Below are 16,496 nucleotides of genomic sequence, written 5' to 3'. Positions count from 1 at the left end.
GGCTTTCAATTTGAAGTTAGCCTGATCTTTTATTCCCCTTCCTTCCTTCCCTCCGCCTCCCCTTTTTATGAAGATTATCCACTCTGGGATCCCACAGCTAATTCTCCCCTGGTCTCCTCGCTGGCCCAAGTGGGACTGATTTAGCCAGCTAGCCCTGGTGATCATCTAAAGTTTATTGGATGGACTTCCCCCCTAAATTGATTTTTTAATTCTGAATTTATTGTTATTCACGTTTTATACTGTATTTTATGATGTTTTTTGTTGCATCAAAGTGTTTTAAATTTGTTATTAGCCACCCCGAGGCCGGTTTTCTGAACCGGGAAGGGCAGGGTATAAATAAAAAAATTATTTATTTATTATTTATCCTTCCCTCACAGTGGCCAACCAGATATCTCTGAGATTCCCACAAGCAAGACCTGAGAACAACAGCACTTGCCTCTTCTGCAGCTTTCAGCAACAGTTATTCAGAAGCATATCGCCTCCAACAGTGGATAGGTAGCCATGGGTTGCCATACGTCCGGATTTCCCTGGACATTTAAGCAATTTCCGACCGGACACTGTTTCCGATGGCCGAATCCTGGCTATGGCCTGGAAATTCCAGACATGTGCTAACCCTAAATTTGTCCAGTCTTCTTTTAAAACCATCCACGTCCTGGGGGAGCGAGTGCCACAAGGCACTGCATGAAAACTTGTTTCCTTTTCTCTGTCTTGAACTTCGCAACATTCACAGATGTCCACGGTGTTTCGATTTCTGGCAATGGAGTTGAGAGACGACTTAACCTGGGTTGAAAACAGCAAAGACCTTATGAAGAGAGCACAGCAGAGGTTATATTTTCTGAGAATCCTCCAGAAAAACAATTTCTCAAAGGACCTGTTGATGGCATTTTACCATTGCACTGTGGAGAGTGTATTAACTTATGGTCTGTGTGTGTGGTTTGGGAGCTGCACGGGAAAACAATGCTGTCCAGGGTTGTAAAGACTGCAGAGAGAATAACTGGGTGCCCTCTTCCCACCTTAGATCAAATCTATGCTGCCAGGTGCCATAAGAAAGCGGCAGAGATAGCGCAGGATAGTGCGCACCCCGGAAATGATCTCTTTCAGCTTCTGCCTTCTGGAAGAAGGTACTGGGTTATAAAGACTGAGAAACAGTTTCTATTCAAATGCAATTTTGGTTCTAAATGCAGTATAAGGTGTCTCTACAGGAGTATATTGTATTTTAAAATGGGGTTTCAGAGTTTTTAGGGGGGGTGAATGTTTTATGTAGTTTTTCAGTTTCATTGTTCTGCATGGGACAATGACAATAAAGATATCGTATATCGTATATATAGAATTCTAGTGTTATAGGAGAGGGAGCAAAACTTTTCTCTATCCACTTTCTCCCCCCATGCATGATGCTATAAATTCCTGTCATGTCATCTCTCACTTGCTTTTTCTCCCAAAAAATAAACCAACCAACACCCCCTGAAGAAATGTGGAGAACTAAATTTAAGACTGGAAAAATGAGAAAGCAAGAGAACCAAAATCAACAGTCTCTGCCATCTCCACTTTGGAGGTACTTTGCCGGGATATTAATAATTTCAAAATGAGCTGGATGACAGGGAAAATGTAGCACCTCCTGCCACTACAAGTTCTCACATCTATTGGTCCGGCAAATTACATGTAAGTCCACATCCCTGTGATGTACAGATTAATCATCTTCTTCTTATTTGGTGATCACTCATAGCAGTGTAAGATTGTCTTCCATAAACACGGTGTTAACAATGAGTCCGTAAGTGACTGTGGAGGCCAATTCTGGATCCACATGTCCTTCCACAGTGGGGACATAGGTTTCCAGGCGGGGGTTGATCGCAGTGTGGATTTGCCAAGCATGCTTTCCTCTTAGCATGTTTCTCCCTTGTGACCTGAGTTCGAGTGTCTTCAAAGCCCATGACACCTTTGGAAAAGGCTGTTCTCCAACTGGAGCGCTCGCAGGCCAGTGTTTCCCAGTTGTCAGTGTTTATACTACATTTTTAAAGATTTGCCTTGAGACAGTCTTTAAACCTCTTTTGTTGACCACCAGCATTACACTTTCCATTTTTAAGTTCAGAATAGAGTAGTAGCTTTGGAAGATAATCAGGCATCGGCACAACATGACCAGTCCAATGAAGTTGATGTTGAAGAATCATTGCTTCAACACTGGTGATCTTTGCTTCTTCCAGTACACTGGTATTCGTTTGCCTGTCTTCCCAAGTGATGTGTAAAAATTTTCGGAGACAATGTTGATGGAATCTTTCAAGGAGTTGGAGATGGCATTTATAAGTGGTCCATGTTTCACAAGCATACAGTAAGGTTGGTAGTACAATAGCTTTGTAAACAAGCATTTTGATTTCCCTGTGAATGTCCTGGTCCTCAAACACTCTGCACTTCAATCAGGAGAAAGCCATACTTGCAGAGCTCAGGCGATGCTGAATTTCGGCATCAATGTCAGCCCTTGTGGAAAGATAACTGCCCAGGTAGGAGAAGTGATCGACATTTTCCAACGTTACACCATTGAGTTGGATTTGTGGTGCTGAAGAGGGGTTATTTTGTGCTTGTTGGTGCAGCTCTTTGGTTTTTTGGGATGTTGAGTGATAGGCCAAGCTTTTTGTAAGCTTCTGCGGTGATATTTAAGATTAATATTGGCATCTTGGTACATGAACTCTTTCAGATAAAAACACTTCTCTACACTTAGTTTAAGTAAACAGTTTCCTCATACTGCAAGTTGAGGGGGGAAACTGTGATTAATGACTCCTGTGGTTACTGGCTGAGCAAATGTATGTTCTTGGAGTTTGCCGAAACCAAGGAGGATGCTTTACTTAATGTGTGTGAAGTCATATTTGAACAGAACCTTGACTAAGATCCCGTTTCCCGAGGAGAGGACAGGGTGACTCCACCGTGGTTTGGCACTCCCCGCCTGGCTCAGGCCATGCTGGTTTCAAGTTTTCTGGCATTGTCAAAGTTTTCCATTTGTCGCAGAGCACTGAGCTTTCATTTCAGACAGATAAATAAAGTGCATGACAGCTTAGGTCCCATCTTGCACCACAACCTCAAACCTTCTCTCAGGACTAAGGCCTCATTTTCACTGAGCAGGTAAAGCTGTGCATTTGGAATGTGGTGGCCCGCTGGAATGCAGAGTTGAGCAGGGTTATCAACATCACCTTGCCAACAAAGGTCCGTATACTTAAAGCTATGGTTTTCCCAGTAGTGATGCATGGAAGTGAGAGCTGGACCATAAAGAAGGCTAATCGCTGAAGAATGGATGCTTCTGAATTATGGTGCTGGAGGAGACGCTTGAGAGTCCCATGGACTGCAAGAAGATCAAACCTCTCCATTGTGAAGGAAATCAGCCCTGAGTGCTCAGTGGAAGGACAGATCGTGAAGCTGAGGCTCCAATACTTTGGCCACCTCATGAGAAGAGAAGACTCCCTGGAAAAGACCCTGATGTTGGGAAATATTGAGGGCACAAGGAGAAGGGGATGGCAGAGGACAAGATGGCTGGACAGTGTTCTTGAAGCTACCAGCATGAGTTTGACCAAACTGCGGGAGGCAGTGGAAGACAGGAGTGCCTGGCGTACTCTGGTCCATGGGGTGATGAAGAGTCGGACCCGACTAAACGACTAAACAACAACTCCCTTCCATAGAGCTGCAATTCCCAGAGTTCCCTAGGACACTGCTTCCCAATTGGTGGTCCACGTAACCCACCAGGGGGTCTGTGGCACCATTCACACAACAAAAACTACCACAAAGATATCAGAATATTCAAAAGTAGGGGGTTCATGGCTTGGCTTTTGAAAAACAGGGGGTCCGCAGCTCCTGGCTAATTGGGAAGCACAGACCTAGCACGAAGGATTTAGAGCTAAATTATTCTGGAATTTCTAGTTCTGTGATAGAAACCAGGGTCCCCTAACAACTCTCAGCACCCATAACAAACTTCAGTCCCCAGGATACTTTGGGGGAAGCCATAATTGTTTAAAGTGGCATAAAAGTACAAGCTAAGAAGTGGAAAATGCAAGAACTACCAACTGTAGAAGAATGGCAGATGAAGATGATGGATTTTTCAGAGCTAGCCGACCTGACCGGAAGAGTCCGCGACCAGAATGAGGAGGAGTATCAGGAAGAATGGATGAAATTTTATTACTATTTAGTTAAATACGTTAAGTTAAACTAACTGGAAATAGCTTGCAAGTACTAGATCGGCTTAGGATTTTAAGTTAAGTGATGAATTAATATGTTTAATCCTGAATTGAAAACATAGAATGATAATTAGTGATTAAGTTAAGCTTATAAGAACTCTGATTTGGAAAACCGTTAAAAGGATATGCATTCAAATTCAACCAAGGGGAAGCGAGGAAGTCACTTAACAATGCTAATAAGTGCAATTTTAATAAGGGTTTGTTTGTTTGTTTGTCTGTTTATAATTTTATGAAAACAAATATTTTTTTAAAAAAATAAAGTGGTATAAAAGTGCTGTAAATATACAGTGCAGATAGAGCTACAGAGCTCTTGTCTCCCCCCCAAAATATTATTTATTCCCACACAGCCAAACCTACCTTGGCTGCCAAGGGCTGCCATAAATAACCATAATTACGGGTGAACTCTGAGCATTTGAGCATGGTGTGGAAATTACAGCTTCTCGTACCGATGTGCAGCGAGTTTTCCTTTAAGGATCTTCTGGCTGAAGGCAATACTGTGCGAAGGAGGAGGTGTGGGAAGGGGAAGGGAAAAGAAAAAAAATAAAAGGCAGGAAAAGTTACTCCCGAAGAAAAATGCAGGGCTCGTCCTTTACCCTGACGTCAGATCTGTCTTCAATAAAACCTCCCTTGGAGCCCAAAGGGAAAAGTCAGACTCACTGTCAACCTCGGCTGCGCTCTGCATTCCCTCAAAGAGGTGCCTAATTTGTTCCAAAAGGAGTTTTACTTTTTTCCTTTTTAAAAGATCTGGGTTCAATCAATGTCTTTCATCCTGGCTTCCAGTGATGAGGTGGCTTTTGCCCTGGATTCTAGCAACCAACGGCATTCTGCAGGTGGGTCTTCTCCTTTTTCCTCTTGCTTCCCAAATGTTTGGTTTTTTTGCAACCTGGATGAAAGGAATGCAAAAGGCTGTTTTCTACAGGATGGGTGGCGGAGAATGCAAGAACAGAAACCCTGCGTATCTTACTAGCAATAGAGTTTGGGGAAAGAAGCAGATGAAAAGAGGGGGGAGATGTCTGGTCTGGTGAGCAAGCAAAGCCCTCTTCAAAATGCATTGTGCCCCAGAGGGAATATGTTGAGGTTTTATTGACAGCTCAAATGATGATTGAGTGATGTAGGAAGGAAGAACTCAGACGCTGCTTCAGGGACAGATCTAATTTCTGTGCAGATCTCGCCCTGTGCCACTGGGGTGGTCTTGAGATGCCAGGGTGACTTTTGAGAGTGCCCTGGTGTCCTCAAAAATAAAAAAATCGAGAAAAAGAATAGGAGATGCAAGAAGTGCTATTCAGGGGGAAAGCTCAGCAGAGCCTCAAGGAGGAGACGGAGAATATTGTTTGGCTGCTGAGCGAGGGGGGAGTGAGCCCCCAGACACACCACACGTGGCAGCAGCTGTGGGGGTGATGCAGCGCCGGGAAATGCAAGCAAAGAGAGGTCAGCAAAACTGCAAATGCTTTGCATCGGGAAGGAGAGCTGGAGAAAAGCAGTGCAAAAGAGATCTGGCCAAAGAGCTTGCAGGAGAGAGGGAAGCGGTTCAAAGAAGCAGGCGGCGTTTTTGTTCATAGTGAAGATTTATACCGGACAGCAAGCTTTTTTCAGATGCTCATCCCAGGGCAGTGTCAAAACCAGGTAGGGATATAGGAGAAACTGCTGCATGACATGCAGTCTGGACACTGGGCATGCAACGTGTTACTTAAAATAATGTTGAGTAATGTGCAGTTTTCTTTTATGCTTGGAATATGCTTTTGCAGTGGGAGGTGATATATCAGTTTCCTGGGATGCTCAGGCAGGAGAGCTGGCAAGGCGGAGTGGCAGTCTTGCAGGTCCTCTGGGGCTCTGCAAAGCACATTCAGTCATCGTCCATCGTTGGTGAACAAGAGAGGGCTAAGGATGTGTATTACTACTAGGCAGATTTTACTTAAGGAACAAGAACAGCAGCCACCAGTAAGTTCTTTATACCGCCATTCCTAAACTGACCCATTGTGGAGCAGCAAGCAGCAGGAAGAGTCTATCTTAGGAGCGAGAAAAACGAAAACTCTTTACAAGGGCCAAACCAAGAATAGCTCCTGGAGACCTTTGAAGCTCTAGGCTCAGTGGTTGCCTAAACAAGCATGCTTTTAGCAGGTGCCCAAAAAACCACAGTGAAGATGCCTGCTTTAGATCAAGAGGCAGGGAGTTCCAATGTTCAGGTGCTGCAGCAGCAAACGATTGAGTTCTTACATATGCAGAACAGGTATTATGTGGTAACAGTAGTAGACCTGATTCCTCCAGCTGAAGAGGTTGAGTGGGCACAGGTGGGGTAAGGCCATCTCATAGGTAAACTATTTCTATATTCAGGGGTCACTGTTTTTAGCACCTCTCTTCTGTGCCATTCGAGAGATGCTTCTAGCCTGGCCATCAATTCAGCCCCACTAAGTTTATTCTCAAAACGTAAGAGTTCATTCTGAAACACACACAAAATTTCCGAATGGAAGGCAGTCCGGTTTTAGAATAAACTGAATTCCCATTAAGGGAAATACTCTAGAGATGTCTTCAAGTGCTTAGCAGTCCACTTTGACAACCAGAGGTAGTCGAGATGTAGTTAAGCTTATTTGTAGTGCTTATTATGGTGTATCCTTGCGTAGTTCAGTTGGTTAGAGTGTGGTGCTGATAACACCAAGGTCGCAGGTTCGATCCCCATATGGGAAAGCTGCAAATTCCTGTATTGCAAGGGGTTGGACTAGATGATCCTTAGGGTCCCTCCTAACTCTACATTTCTATGACTCTATTATTCTAAATGGGGCATAGAATGTTTGCAAGGGAGCCTGTGTTTCATCTGGGGCTGCGACCAGACCTCCCTCCATTGTGGCTGGAGCTGTGATCCCCTGAGATTGTCCTGCTGCACTTATTATTATTATTATTATTATTATTATTATTATTATTATTATTTAATTATTTATACCCTGCCCATCTGGCTGGGTTTCCCAAGCCATTCTGTGTGGCTTCCAACAGAGCACCAAAATACAATAACCTATTAAACATTAAAAGCTTCCCTAAACAGGGCTGCCTTTAGATGTCTGGTAGTTTTTCTCTTTGACATCTGGTGGGAGGGTGTTCCACAGGGCTGGCGCCACTACCGAGAAGGCCTTCTGCCTGGTTCCCTGTAACTTGGCTTCTCACAGTGAGGGAACCACCAGAAGGCCCTTGGCGCTGGACCTCAGTTTCCAGGCAAAACGATGGGGGTGGAGATGCTCCTTCAGATATACTGGGCCGAGGCTGAGCACTGGGTGAATACCCTCCTTGGAGGTTTTTTCAGCAGAGCTTGCATGGCCCCCTGCCATGTAGGATCTAGCTGAGATTCCTGCATTCCTCAAAGGTCCCTTCCAACTCTACACTTCTATGGTTTCTAAGAAGGCTTCTCCCAGAGTTGTTAAGTCCACCTGGTGCTCGTCGATCAATTACTTTTGAATCAAGATGAGTACCTATAGAGGTAAAGGTAAAGGACCCTTGGACGGTTAAGTCCAGTCAAAGGTGACTATGGGGTTGTGGCACTCATCTCGCTTTCAGGCCAAGGGAGCTGGTGTTTGTCCACAAACAGCTTTCCGGGTCATGTGGCCAGCAGGACTAAACTGCTTCTGGCGCAACGGAACACAGTGTCAGAAGCCAGAGCGCACAGAAACGCCGTTTACCTTCCCGCTGCAGTGGTATCTATTTATCTGCTTGCACTGGTGTGCTTTCAAACTGCTAGGTTGACAGGAGCTGGGACAGAGCAACAGGAGCTCACTCTGTCCCAGGGATTCGAATCACTGACCTTTGGATCGTCAAGCCCAAGAGGCTCAGTGGTTTAGACCACAGCGCCACCTGTGTCCCATGCAATTACGTATAGAACTGCATCACTTGCTATTGAATTCTCAGTGTTTGCTTTCATGCCATTGTGATTTTTGACAGGATTCTCTATTGATGGGATTGTGGCTTGCCTGCTTTTAATGCCTTGGCAAGCTGCTGTGGGCTCAGTGCTTTGTGGTTGGAGAAGTGGCATGCATCCTGCCGGTGCTTTCTTAGAACGAAGTTTCTTGCAAGGCAACCTAGGAAGTTGCCTTGTGCAATCAGACCAATGGTCCTTCTTGCTCTGCATCATCCACCCCAAGGATGGAGAACCTCAGACCAGTGGGCCAAATGTGGTCCTTTGGGTGTGTTTGGCCCCTGGGACTCTCTCTACCACCACACCCAATCCTTAGCCCTCCATAGGCTCTGTTCTGCACTCTCTGCCAGCTCCTTTGCCTGACTAGACTGTGTCCTTGAATTGCGATCACGTCTCTTTCTGGGATGGATGGAGAGTAGAAACCTCTGGCTTTCACATGGCTGGAATGCAGCCTGGTGTACGAAAGGGAGAGTTGCATCCATTTCTCTGCCCTCTTTCACCCCTGGCCCCCGTACCACAGGCATGTGGCCCTTGGCAAGTTGCCCAGGATGGAATGTGGATCTTGGGCTGGGAATGTTCCCCTGACTGGGTGTGGCTCTCCAGGGTTACGATACGATAATCTTTATTGTCATTGTCCCATACAGAGCAACGAAATTGAAAATCTACATCAGACATTCAGAAACCAACAAGCCTGCTATCCCAGCTTGGTTAGCCCCCTAAAAACTCTGATAATTAAATACAATATACTCCCATAGAGACTACCTTACACTGCATTTAAAACCAAAACCGCATTTGGGTAGAAACTGTTTCTCAGGCAGCTAGTCCTAGTCTTTATAACCCTGTTTTAAAATCGCCGAGTGATTTTAAAAGCAAGTCTTTTTCAGGGGAACGGAGTACTCATTGGTGGAAACTCACTTCTTTTCCCCGCTCTGTAGCTTTCCTGCGTGTTCTCTGATTCCGAATAAGAGTTGAACCCCCGTAAAGAGTCTCTTACTCACCGGGTTTCTCTTTTCCAAAATGTTTCACCCCCAAACATAGCTTACTCCCCGGTTTCTTGTACTTGGAAGCGGGGCGCTAGCCTTCTGCGAGATCTGGGCTGTCCGCTACTAGGGAGGGAGGAAATGGCTGCCCTGTACCTGCTGCTTCGCGACGCCGTTCTCTTCGCCTTTTTTTTAAAGGTTACCTGATGGTGAGGCGAGCAGCGTTCAGTCCCTGCTGGGCCCCTGTATCTCCGGACACCCTCCGGACGTGTGTCTGGGGTGCTTGCGCCCTTTTGCACCCCCTTTTGCCTCCCTTGTAGGACCGGCGCTCTCAGCCGACTCCCTTCTCGCTTCGAAGACGCGCTCCACCGGAAGTCCTGGAAGCATAGATTTAATCCAAAGTGGGAAGTGTGCACCCAATTATTCTCTCCGCAGTCTGTACAACCCTGGTTTTGCATAGAAGCAAGTGTTCTTCCACTGCGGTGGCTCTTTGTGGCTCATCATATGTCTGTGTGTGTGAGAGAGGGGGGGGGGGCATTGTTCTGTGTTCAAGATGTCTGCAGATTCACAGATTACATTCTTTATAGATTGAGAATCCCAAAGCTGGGACAAGTCCTGACGCGAAGCTATTTTTACGGACTTCACCCTTCCTCATTTTCCATTTCACTTCATTGATTAGACTTATTCGTCGCCTATCTCCCAAACGACTTACATCAAAAAAGAAAATGGGGAAGGGATATTCAATATATATTACCATAGAGGAGGAAATCAGGGGGAATATATTAGTAGTTCATATAATATAACAACCATAAAACTCAAATAACAAACAAAGCAATACTGAGAACCACTAATTCACAAATAAACAAACATAAACAAAACCTCATCCTCCCCTTAGTCCAAAAATCGTTCAAGCCAACAATCTCCCCCCTTTAGACTTCCAACCCAGAAGTGTGGTGTCAAGGCCAGCTGTTGCAACTCAGTGGGTGGGGGGGTCCATTCTCCCCCGGGGTGGCCCAGCGTCTTTACTCTCTCTTCAGGGGGGAGCAGTAGCAAAGCAAGACCCACAGCCTTGGGCTTGGCTCACTTCCTTGAGCTTTGCACGTGCCGTTGATTTCTCTGCCGTGGATATCACAGGCTGATGCAGAGACTACAGACCCTCCAAGTGTCCCTATTTTCCAGGGACAGTCCCGGATTTACAGAAGCTGCTCAGGTTTCTGATTTGATCCTGGAATGTCCCACTTTTCCTTAGGACACCCCAATTTCCGATGTAGAAATGTTGGAGGGTATGGAATAGAATGTCCTTACTTTCATTGGGGAAATGTTGGAGGCTCTGGAGACTAGTTCAAGTACAAATCTCCTCATCTGTAAAATCGGTACTTCCCCTACCCTCAGAATATACTTAATTCCTTAACGGTACGCTAGAAGTGTGTGGCATGGCTTTCTGCATAAAAATATATAGACATAAAACACATTTGCGAGCAGAAATCTCAGAAGTAGCCAATAGATGTCAAGGGACTACAACTCCCATGAATCCAGCCAGCATGGCCAATGGTTAGGGATGATGGCCAGTGATCTGGAGGACCCCACACTGGCTGTTTCTGCTATACATGCTTATCATGAAATAAATGCAGGGGAATTAAACAGGGGTTATTTCTGAGTAGAGATGCATTTGACTGCACCCAAACTATTAAATGGAAACCAAGCAGCGAAAAGCGCGATATGCCCTGCTAACGTAATAAGGGGAATGGACTTAGGAATTCAGCTGAGCTCCTATCTACACACATGCAGCTATTGGGTACACAATATTTATTCTCTTTTATAGATAATTATTTGCCCAATGAGGCAGAGGAGCATGCTGACTCTTGCAACGAAACATCCCCCGGCATAGCTTCTGTCTCGCTTCCGGGACGTCTGCGATCTAGCAGACTAAACAATTTCAGCAGAAAATACTCTAGACATCCTGCCGGTGAGTGGGAGGGGAGGACGGAGTAAATATGTGGCATTATTTTTATTTTTACCCAAGCGTAAGGCAGCACCTCCCACTCCACGGACTTCAAACACACTTGCTAATCTCCTTTCATTTTGTGCCAAATTTCCCTCGTACGTAACCTCGGCTCTGCTGAAACATCCCACATTCAAACAGCGGGAAAGGTCACTTGCTGTTAATCGGAGCTGGATCAAGTCCTTTTTTCAAAGAGCAAGAATGGGGAGTTGTTTCATTATCCACACAACCATTCTGAAAGGGTTAGAATCATAGAATCATAGAATCATAGAGTTGGAAGAGACCACAAGGGCCATCGAGTCCAACCCCCTGTCAAGCAGGAAACACCATCAGAGCACTCCTGACATATGGTTGTCAAGCCTCTGCTTAAAGACCTCCAAAGAAGGAGACTCCACCACACTCCTTGGTAGCAAATTCCACTGTCGAACAGCTCTTACTGTCAGGAAGTTCTTCCTAATGTTTAGGTGGAATCTTCTTTCTTGTAGTTTGGATCCATTGCTCCGTGTCCACTTCTCTGGAGCAGCAGAAAACAACCTTTCTCCCTCCTCTATGTGACATCCTTTTATATATTTGAACATGGCTATCATATCACCCCTTAACCTCCTCTTCTCCAGGCTAAACACGCCCAGCTCCCTTAGCCGTTCCTCATAAGGCATCGTTTCCAGGCCTTTGACCATTTTGGTTGCCCTCCTCTGGACACGTTCCAGTTTGTCAGTGTCCTTCTTGAACTGTGGTGCCCAGAACTGGACACAGTACTCCAGGTGAGGTCCTGGTTGATAGTGTCTTGAGCAGCGTGTGGAATTTGAGTGTGGAATCTGAACTCGGATCCGCTGGTCTATACCAGAGTTGGGCGATATATTGATAAACTATATCAGAGCTCCACCTGCCTGCCTGCCTGCTTACCTAAGGTGGGGTGGAAGAAGCAGCTGAGTTGCATTCCAGACATCGTGATATATCAAGCATATCATGGTAATTAGCTGCTGATATCTTCTTTGGCGATCACTCGTAGCTAAGTCAGATTATTTTCCATAAACATGGTTTTAAAAGTGATTCAGTAAGTGACTGTGGAGGCCAATTCTGGATCCACGCATACTTCCAGAGTGGGGACATTGGTTCCTGGATGGGAGTTGATCACGGTGAGGGTTTGCCTCCTGCCACTACAAGTTCTCACATCTATCAGTCCGGCAAATTACGTGGAAGTCCACATGCCTGTGACGTGCAGATTAATCATCATCTTCTTATTTGGTGATCACTTGTAGCAGAATAAGATTGTCTTCCATAAACACGGTTTTAACAATGAGTCCGTACGTGACTGTGGAGGCCAATTCTGGATCCACACGTCCTTCAACAGTGGGGCCATTGGTTTCCAGGCGGGAGTTGATCACAGTGTGGATTTGCCAAGCGTGCCTTCCTCTTAGCACATTTCTTCCTTGCGTCCTGAGTTCGATTGTCTTCAAAGCCCATGATACCTTTGGTAAAGGTTGTTCTCCAACTGAAGTGCTCGCAGGCCAGTGTTTCCCAGTTGCCAGTGTTTATACTACATTTTTTTTTAGATTTGCCTTGAGACAGTCTTTAAACTTCTTTTGTTGATCACCAGCATTACGCTTTCCATTTTTTAATTAGGAATAGAGTAGTAGCTTTGGAAGACAAAAATCAGGCATCTGCTGCTGATATATTACGATGCTGAAAACCAAATATTGCCCAGCCCTAGTCTATACCCAAGATTCTGTCTAGTGTAAAGGTAAAAAAAAACTAAAGGACCTCTGGATGTTGAAGTCCAGTCAAAGGTGACTATGGGATGTAGCACTCATCTTGCTTTTTAGGCCAAGGGAGCCAATGTTTGTCCACAGACAGCTTTCTGGGTCATGAGGCCAGCATGACTAAACCGCTTCTGGCGCAATGGAACACCGTGATGAATATCCATTTCTTGCCCTACCATTAGGTAAAGCAGTGGTCAGGACTTTGGAGTTCTCAAATTTCAGTGGTGCCCTGTGCGATGCTAAAACATGGTGCACCTCCCCAGCTCTCACTCTCCATTCTACAGCATTGCTGTGGCGCTCCCTGCTGCTGTGGAGGAACTCCCACTTCGCTCAAAAGAGGCCAGCCCAACTCTACAACTCTGTGGTTCTGTAATTTCTGTATCTATAGCCTTGTCCTCTTGCCTCAAGGTCACCAGTGCAATTGGGACTGATCTGGACTGAGAGCCATGTATATATGGGCTTTTTAATTGCACAAGCAATTCATTATTTTTTTTAAAAAAAATGCCACTTTTTATATGCTTGTAGCTAGGAGGGGAGTTTGACTTGTGAGCCACTTTGAGTCCTGATTCTGGGGGAAAGGCAGGATATATTATGTGGGGAGAAGAGCGTTAGGGGGATATAACGCTTTGTCTCCCACTATGGATCAAGGCCCCTATTTGCTTCAATTTCCTATGCAGATTGAAACTCTCCTGTTCTTGCTACTATCCTGATCCATATCTGAGCTTGCAACCTGTGTGCCAAAATAACTCCTGCACTTTAGGGCACAAATATCAAGCTAGCGTCTTGCCGGTTTTAGACCAGAATACATTAGCAGCACCATATCCTGCTATGCTCTCAAGTGAAACTCAAGGAAGATGTGGCCTGTGAATTTTTATTTTTAAAGAAGAACCAAAGCAACTAAATACCCCGGCAAAAAGTTTTCACCTGCAACCCTGCCCTCCTTCATTCTCAGTCTAGTCTTTCAAGTAAAGCGTGGCCTCAATTTTGCCTCAATGCTGCCCTCTTATGTCTAAAAGTTTCTTTTTCTTTCTTTCTTTCTTTTTATCAGGGGTCAGCAAACTTTTTCAGCAGGGGGCCGGTCCACTGTCCCTCAGACCTTGTGGGGGCGGCAGAAATGTATTTTTTGGGGAGGGGAGGAATGAACAAATTCCTATGCCCCACAAATAACCCAGGGATGCATTTTAAATAAAAGGACACATTCTACTCATGTAAAAACATGCTGATTCCAGGACCGTCCGCAGACCAGATTTAGAAGGTGATTGGGCCGGATCTGGCCTCCAGGCCTTAGTTTGCCTACCCCTGCTTTTTATGACACTTCTCGCATCACAATAAAAGGCAAACTTTGTTGTTGATTAGTTGTTTAGTCGTGTCCGACTCTTTGTGACCCCATGGACCAGAGCACGCCAGGCACTCCTGTCTTCCACTGCCTCCCGCAGTTTGGTCAAACTCATGCTGGTAGCTTTGAGAACACTGCCCAGCCATCTCATCCTCTGTCATCCACTTCTCCTTGTGCCCTCCATCTTTCCCAACATCAGGGTCTTTTCCAGGGAGTATTCTCTTCTCATGAGGCGGCCAAAGTATTGGAGCCTCAGTTTCAGGATCTGTCGTTCCAGTGAGCACTCAGGGCTGATTTCCTTTAGAATGGATAGGTTTGATCTTCTTGCAGTCCATGGGATTCTCAAGAGTCTCCTCCAGCACCATAATTCAAAAGCATCAATTCTTTGGCGATCAGCCTTCTTTATGGTTCAGCTCTCACTTCCATACATCACTACTGGGAAAACCATAGCTTTTACTATACGGACCTTTGTTGGCAAAGTGATGTCTCTGTGTTTTAAGATGCTGTCCAGGTTTGTCATTGCTTTTCTCCCAAGAACCAGGCGTCTTTCAATTTCGTGACTGCTGGTCACCATCTGCAGTGATCACAGAGCCCAAGAAAGTAAAATCTCTCACTGCCTCCATTTCTTCCCCTTCTATTTGCCAGGAGGTGATGGGCCCAGTGGCCATGACCTTAGTTTTTTTTATGTTGAGCTTCAGACCATATTTTGCGCTCTCCTCTTTCACCCTCATTAAAAGGCCAACTAATTACACACAAAAAAGAAAAAGTAAAAATGAAGGGGGGAAAAGAATAGAGAAATGATAGAAGAGATGGATAAGCACAGAATCCTATCTCACAGATACATCTTAACTTTTGTCCCTCTCTTCTCCCAGTCTCTCACTTCCTGGGTGGGAGCGAAAGAGAAACTGCATGTTCCCCACAACCAGTGCAATGGTTCCATATGCAAAAGGAACTGAGATGTAATGAAAACCAAGTTACTCCACAGCTGTCTGGGTGTGCCAGAATTCTGCCCACTGTTTCTCTTTCAAACACGGAGTCCAGAACTAATAAGCAGAATCCAAAAGCCACAATTCTGAGCCCTTTTCCAGAGTCCGCCAAGTGCAGCCTCAGCCAAGGCAGCCTTGTTGACTAAATTTCCAGCCGGGGCTATTTCTGCACAGATCTCAGTGCTCTTTACAAGGTGAAGAAAAGGAGAATTACAAAAAATTTAAATGTACTGTTTGCTTTCAGGTTGCACTTTCTTGTTGATACAGCTGCATGTGTTCTACCTAGATAAACAGCTCGACTAGAAACAGGGCATTAAAAGTGGAGAACGTTTCTTAAACTTTCTGCCCTAATGCTGGGTGAGATGCAGTCAAAATTCATTGCGTCCCCCTTCCCATTGATTTCGAGTTGGTAGATATTTAAGCCTTGTACAAAGGGTAGGTGACCTTTCTCAGCCGGAGGGCTACATTTCCTTCTGGGGAACTTTGAGAGGCCCATATTATTATTATTATTATTATTATTATTATTATTATTATTATTATTAGCCTCATCATTATTTGTATAATGCCTTTCATCCATAGATCTCAGGACAGTTCACAACATAAAACCACAATACAGAAACCACAAAATACATAGTAAAAATAGTTGGTAATGGGCTAACAAGAATTAGAACAGCACCACAAAATTCAGCTCTGAAACCCTGGCAATGTCCTTGGTTCCTTGCAGCCCCTGACTTTTTGCAGACAGCCATGTACCGTAATCATGTCGTTGAGCTTTGAGGGGACACTTAAGTTTAGGAAACACCCCAGTCACATATCTTCGGGAAAATTCAACAGAAGAAAAATCTAAGCAGGTAGGGGAAATGGCTGTAAAGAGTCATGTTTATTGCATGCAACAGAATATCTGTCCAAAAAGGAGGTGGAGGAAATAGAGCAATGGACGTAAAGCTTGCTTTTCTACATTAGGGTAATTCTTGCACATGCTCAAACAGCCTTCTGTGCTCTCAATCCAGGGAAACAAGAGGAATCATGGGAATTCAGGGTCGTCCCACAGCCAGGGGAGGAGGCAGGAACGTTCAAAGTAGGACCAGTGAAGGGTTTGCCTTGGGCTGGGGGTGTAACCTGGGGAGGCTTTCAAGGGCCTATTACCAATTATTATCAATTATCAATTATTAATTATTCACCCATACCCTCCGACATTTAGCCTGTAAAAGAGGAGACTGAGAGGAGATATGCTAGCCATCTTCAAATATCTCAAGGGCTGTCACATGGAAGAGGGAATAAGCTTGCCTTCTGTTATGTATTCAGTGGTCTGTGTTTGCCTGAGCC

General features: G+C 45.1%; 1 protein-coding gene across 1 annotated transcript in view; it reads left to right on the top strand.

Moving 5' to 3' along the window:
* The first annotated feature begins 4,789 nt into the window (after positions 1 to 4,789).
* The window catches only part of CCN4 (cellular communication network factor 4), a 30,682-nt gene continuing 18,975 nt past the window's right edge, over positions 4,790 to 16,496 (top strand). Inside the window, exon 1 of the mRNA XM_081918935.1 lies at positions 4,790 to 5,041. Within this exon, the coding sequence (XP_081775061.1) occupies positions 4,994 to 5,041 (48 nt within the window). The 5' untranslated portion in view covers positions 4,790 to 4,993. The remainder of the gene's footprint in view (positions 5,042 to 16,496) is intronic.

The sequence above is a fragment of the Podarcis melisellensis genome (genome assembly GCF_964234715.1).
Source record: "Podarcis melisellensis genome assembly, chromosome: 7".
Lineage (NCBI taxonomy): Eukaryota > Metazoa > Chordata > Lepidosauria > Squamata > Lacertidae > Podarcis > Podarcis melisellensis.
This window is presented reverse-complemented; position numbering and strand designations above follow the sequence as displayed.